General features: G+C 41.3%; 1 protein-coding gene across 1 annotated transcript; it reads left to right on the top strand.

The window, feature by feature from the left end:
• The first annotated feature begins 1,218 nt into the window (after nucleotides 1–1,218).
• SERPINA7 (serpin family A member 7) lies at nucleotides 1,219–5,018 on the top strand. The gene is given in 6 exon segments (XM_015087361.3): nucleotides 1,219–1,534; nucleotides 1,537–1,605; nucleotides 1,608–1,826; nucleotides 2,891–3,164; nucleotides 4,121–4,268; nucleotides 4,806–5,018. Coding segments are annotated over 6 exon segments (1,239 nt in total).
• The last annotated feature ends 1,585 nt before the right edge of the window (nucleotides 5,019–6,603 follow it).

The raw sequence follows: 6,603 nt of genomic DNA, 5'->3' as shown, positions 1-6,603 counted from the left end.
ACACAGAATAGTCATCTGTACTACAGTATATAGTTTTGTGTGGTGACAGGTGAATTCCTAGGAGTGGATGAGATCACTCAGGAAGAGAATAGAGGACTGAGTAATGACTCCTGATCTTTTCCTTCTGATCACTTATGTCCATGGTTACTGGATTCCACAGCCAAATCTCTTACTCCACAGCCTTGTACCCTTCCAGGCTCAGAGAATATTACATCATATTTTCTGGCTTCTTTTCTAATAATAAAAAAAAACCATGAATGACTATAAGAATAATAATGTTGAGATGCCTTGTAATTTAGAAATGACTCTTTAGATAATACTGATGGTGAGAGAGATCTAAAATGCAAAAAGCTAGGGGTGCTTAGATGGCTCAGTCGGTTGAGCATCCGACTTCAGCTCAAGTCATGATCTCGTGGTCTGTGAGTTCAAGCCCCACGTCCGGCTCTGTGCTGACAGCTCAGAGCCTGGAACCTGCTTCGGATTCTGTCTCCCTCTCTCTCTGCCCCTCCCCTGCTCATGCTCTGTCTCTCTCTCTCTCTGTCAAAAATAAGTAAACATTTTTAAAAAATTTAAAAAATGCAAAAAGTTATACTTTCATCTTTCTGTTGTTTGAAAATAGTTCTGTGGCTTCTGTGCATTGCATGAATGCTGTAATTTCAGCTCATGACCTTGTACATGGCTCCATAAACCTTCCACCTCAACTAAATATATCTTGTGAAAATTATTCTCCTTTGTCTGTTATCCAAAGGAAAGTACAGATGTTCTCTCATCTCATCTATTAAAGATTTTATCTTAAGAAAAATACCAAATTATCCAAAATTCTAATCTACAAAAAATAACAGAGAGGCATTGCTAGTTTTATCAAGATGCCTCCCTCTGTAAAAGGCTGCCTCTGGAAGAAATAAAAAATAATTTAATTTTCATAAATGTAATTTACTCACAGAGTTTTCATATGTTGCTATTACATTTGAAAGACAGCCCATGCCATTTATGGCTCCAGAAAGCCACTTTTTCTACTCCTTGTCCCTATTAGATGGGTCTTCAGTTTTTCAGAAGAGATAGGCCTCCACACAGTCCCTGGTGAGCACACCATTAAATAGTTTCTATTGTTTTACTAATTATAATGGGCAATTATGTTTCTGGATCAGAGTTTTCATCCAGCTAAGATCCCCCAATGGTTCTCTCACCTCATCTCTTATAGATTACCTTCCTTCCAAAATGCCACTGTTCCTCTATCTGGTGCTCTTGGTACTTGGGCTTCACTGTGCACCACTTAACAGATCTGAAGGCAAATTAACCACCTGCAATTCCTCCCAACAAAATGCCACTTTTTATAAGATGTCATCCATCAATGCTGACTTTGCATTTAACCTGTACCTGAGGTTCACTGTGGAGACCCCAGATCAGAACACCTTCTTTTCCCCTGTGAGCATTTCTGCAGCTTTGGCCATGCTCTGCCTTGGGGCCTGCCACAACACCCAAAATCAAATCATCGACAGCTTGGGGTTTAACCCCACAGACATCCCAATGGCAGAGACCAGCAGGGCTTCTGTCATCTGATCTGTTCATTGAATTTTCCAAAGAAGGAATTAGAATTACAAGTGGGAAATTCATTGGGAAGCAGCTGAAGCCACTGGCACAGTTTTTGGATGATGTCAAGAGCCTCTATGAGACTGAGGTCTTTTCCACCGTCTTCTCCAATGTTTCTGCAGCCCAGGAGATCAACAGTCATGTGGGGAAGCAAACCAAAGGGAAAGTTGTAGGCCTCATTGAAGACCTCAAACCAAACACCATCATGGTCCTGGTGAACTATATTCACTTTAAAGGTAAGTCTCTAAGATATGCATTTGTAGGTCAGTGTTCCAATAATCTGGTGGGCACTCTGGAGAGCTCATGGTCTCTTCCCACTAGCATCAGTAGATGTGCCTCATATCACAGTGACCTGCTCCACTGGATATGGCTGTGTGTAGTTTTGGATCTTCCAGGAGGGACACATAGCTCTGTGGATGAGCTCAGGAAATTTCTAGGGAAAGGGTAGTTTCAGAGAGGTGAGTGACAATGGTATGAACATCATGCTCACCTCTAGCTAGAAAATCATGGTTTCCAAAAGATCTGGTGAGGTTGGACAAACTTGTACTTAGAAGGTAAATAGACTTGGGTTTAAACCCTACTGCGACTCTCACTTGCTGTGCATTCTTGGGCATGTTACATAAATATTTCTGTCATGTAAAATGCACCCACTATGTGCCAAGCACCATGCTACATGTATGGTTTGCATACACTGTCTCATCTAATTATTAAAAGGGCCTAAATTCACAGTTAATGAGTTTCAGAGCTGGTACTCCCACCCAGGTTTGTCTGATTCTAAAGCTCATGCTTGTAACAATAAGAAACATGTGACTCTTTTCTGAAGGTCTGTGCCCAAATGATTTCTCCTGGTTCTACAGCACATGTCAGCCACGTTTGGTGGAGGAGTGAACAATTCTTGGCCACAAACCACACACTTATAGACAGATAAAATGGCAGAACAGATCTGTTATCTCATTTCACCCTGTGTGTTGGATGTGCTTATACCTTTTTACAGAAGAAGAAGCTGTGGCTCTGATGGGTTTAGTGTAAGTATAGTGTTTTTGAACACAGGTTGAACAGCTGTTGAGCATGGAGTCCAACATCCCTGGGTGTGACTCCTGGCTCTGCCATGGGCTAGCTGGGAGACCATGTAAAGTCACTTTCTCTCCCTGGTCCTCAGTTAATCACTTGTAAAACTGGTTGACAATAGGTACTTACCTATGTGGTGTTCTTAGGTACCAGATAAGATGACTGATGTAAAAAGCCACATTGGCATTAGTACTGGTTTATGAAAAGAACTCTTTTCTTTCTGTATTTTAAGCCCCGTGGGAAAATCCTTTTGATCCATCCAAGACAGAAGAGAGCTCCAGCTTCTCAGTGGACAAGAACACAATAGTGCAAGTGCCCATGATGCACCAGATGGAACAATACTATCACCTGGTGGATACAGAGCTGAACTGCACAGTGCTTCAAATGGACTACAGCAAGAATGCTCTGGCACTCTTTGTCCTTCCCAAGGAGGGTCAAATGGAGTGGGTAGAAGGGGCCATGTCATCTGAAACACTGAAGAAGTGGAACTACTTACTGCAGAAGGAGTAAACATCTTAGATGATGTGAGAAGTAGAGGGTGGGCATAATCTTACAGGTGAAACAGAATTCAACAGAAACCCAGAGGTAGAAGACTTACCCTGAACCACTTAACAGCTGTGTGATGACTACAAAAATATACCTAGATCATACTCTGTCAGTCCTTTTACCAAGCACTTACATACTTCATTTCATTTAAGCACATCAACAAACCTGCAAAGGAGATAATATCATAGGAATTTTCAAATGAAGGGTCAGGACTAGAAAGAGAAAATAAACTCTCCAAAGCCAGTTAGCTAGTAAATTGATGTCTTCCCAGAAACCAGCTAGAGCTTAGAGGGTGGGTAGGATTTTGACATTAAGAAGTAGGTGGGGGGAGGCACCTGGGTGGCTCAGTTGGTTAAATGTTCGACTTCAACTCGGGTCATGATCTCACAGCTCATGAGTTTGAGCCCCGCATCGGGCTCTGTACTAACAGCTCAGAGCCTGGAGCCTGCTTTCGATTCTGTGTCTCCCTCTTTCTCTGCCCCTTCCCTGCTCATGCTCTGTCTCTGTCTCAAAAATAAATAAACATAAAAAAATTAAAACAAAGAAGTAGGTGGGAAGCCAGACTGGGTTGGGAGTGCTAAAGGGAAAACCATAAAAATTTCCAGGTGCTACCAATTGACATTTATGCCACTGGCTCCCCAAAGTTGTCCAACACCCCAGAGATGTTTCTTTTTGATTATAAATGAGTCACATCTTCCTACTTCCAGTGCTATAGTCCAACATTGGCTGAACCAGAGCTCATTTATTCCAGGATAACTTCTAAGATTTTGAAACCATGTATTGACCTGAATAACAACAGTTGGCAATACCTAGGGGAGGAGCATATCCTAATATAATACAATGGTGTCAGACATAGGAAGGGAATGAGGAGCTTGGTGTGCTGATAGCCATGTGTTACCTCTCCCTTCCCCCAAAGGTGGATTGACTTGTTTGTTCCAAAGTTTTCCATTTCTGCCACATATGACCTTGGAGCCATCTTTCTGAATATGGGCATCCAGGATGCCTTTGCTGATAATGCCAATTTTCTTGGACTCACAGGGGACAGTGGTCTGCAACTTTCCAATGTAAGTTGGTAGAGTGGAGTCCCTTGAAGGTATCAGCTGGAAAGGCCATTGAAAGTCAGTTAATTCAATTATCTCATTTTATTAATGATGATTCTTAAAACCAGAGAGGAAGAATGATTCCTCCTATGCCAGATTCACTCCAGAATCATTCTCATTACACCCAAACAAGTCACTGTGACAGTTACTTTCATTCCTGACCTTCATGTCCTAAAACTATTCTGATAGAAGAAATTAATGATAACAATTAATTCTGGTGAGATAGAGTTCTGGAGGAGGTGGCAGTGGAAGAGGAAACCATAAGAAGTGATTTCTAGAGGCAGAAAGCCATGGAAAAAGGGGTGGCTTCCTGACAGCTAGCTCTAAAACCACCAGATTCATTAACTATACTTATCCAATTAGCCTTCATATTCAAGTACCATCAACAGTGTGATAAAGGGGTAACTCTGCCTTTCCCTTTCCTTTCTTGCTTCCAAACTGTTCCAAAGACATTTTCTGTTACTTGGGATCAGCAGTGTTTGTTGCCCCCCTTCCCCACAGGCTGCCCACAAGGCTGTGCTGCACATTGGGGAAAAGGGAACTGAAGCTGTAGTTGTCCCCGAAGTCAGATTCCTGGATCAGCCTGAGATAACTCTCCTTCACCCTATCATCCAATTTGATAGATCTTTTCTGTTATTGCTTTTGGAGAAAAGCACCAGGAGCATCCTCTTTCTGGGGAAAGTTGTGGACCCAACAGAAGTAATTGGGAAATAGGCTGTTGGCTAATTGCATGTGCTTGTTACAGTAATAAACAAACAAACAAAACAAATGGTATGGCCTGATGTGATTGGTGTGGGCTTGGATGTGCTTTCCTTTATGCAAGAATGAAGATTGGACCCTATCCAAACTGTACTCGGTGTGAAATAGGCCACTCCAGTAACCAAATATTCAGATACTCAGTGAGTGACTCATTACCCAAAGCACAAAAAGGTACCATGTCAGTGCATTCCTCTTTGTCAAAATCCCTTCCCCCTACCCACAAGTTAGTTAGTTCCAAGGAATTTGAGCTGACAAGTGCACCCTCTTCTACCTTCTGGAGAATAGTTGAAATTCAGGTCAGATCCTCATAATTCATTATTATTATTTTATTTTTATTTGTTAAAATGTTTATTTATTTATTTTTGAAGAAATAAAACACTTTATTTTTTTTACTCAAAACATTTATTTTATTTTCTTTTTTCAAATGTTTATTTATTTATTTATTTTAATATGAAATTTATTGTCAAATTGGTTTCTGTACAACACCCAGTGCTCATCCCAAAAGGTGCCCTCCTCAATACGCATCACCAACCCTCCCTTCCCTCACACCCCCCATCAACCCTAAGTTTGTTCTTAGTATTTAAGAGTCTCTTATGGTTTGGCTCCCTCCCTCTCTAACTTTTTTTCCTTCCCCTCCCCCATGGTCTTCTGTTAAGTTTCTCATGATCCTCATATGAGTGAAAACATATGGTATCTGTCTTTCTCTGTATGACTTATTTCACTTAATATAACACTCTCCGGTTCCATCCATGTTGCTACAAAAGGCCATATTTAATTATTTCCCATTGTCACTTAGTATTCCACTGTATGTATAAACCACATCTTCTTTTTCCATTCATAGTTTGATGGATATTTAGCCCTTTTCCATAATTTGGCTATTGTTGAAAGTGCTGCTATAAACACTGGGGTACAAGTGCCCCTATGCATCAGCACTCCTGTGTCCCTTGGGTAAATTCCTAGCAGTGCTATTGCTGGGTCATAGGGTAGGTCTGTTTTTAATTTTTGAGGAATCTCCACACTGTTTTCCAGAGCAGCTGCACCAGTTGGCATTCCCACCAACAGTGCAAGAGGGTTCCCATTTCTCCACATCCTCTCCAGCATCTATAGTCTCCTGATTTGTTCATTTTGGCCACTCTGACTGGCATGAGGTGGTATCTGAGTGTGGCTTTGATTTGTATTTCCCTGAGGAGGAGCGACATTGAGCATCTTTTCATGTGCCTGTTGGCCATCTGGATGTCTTCTTTAGAGAAGTGTCTATTCATGTTTTCTGCCCATTTCTTCACTGGATTATTTATTTTCCAGGTGTGGAGTTTGGTGAGTTCTTTATACATTTTGGACACTAGCCCTTTGTCCAACATGTCATTTGCAAATATCTTTTTCCATTCTGTCTGTTGCCTTTTAGTTTGTTGATTGTTTCCTTTGCAGTGCAGAAGCTTTTTATCCTCATGAAGTCCCAATAGTTCATTTTTGCTTTTAATTCCCTTGCCTTTGGAGATGTGTCAAGTAAGAAATTGCTACGCCTGAGGTCAGAGAGGATTTT

Source organism: Acinonyx jubatus, chromosome X (assembly GCF_027475565.1).
Source record: "Acinonyx jubatus isolate Ajub_Pintada_27869175 chromosome X, VMU_Ajub_asm_v1.0, whole genome shotgun sequence".
Lineage (NCBI taxonomy): Eukaryota > Metazoa > Chordata > Mammalia > Carnivora > Felidae > Acinonyx > Acinonyx jubatus.
This window is presented reverse-complemented; position numbering and strand designations above follow the sequence as displayed.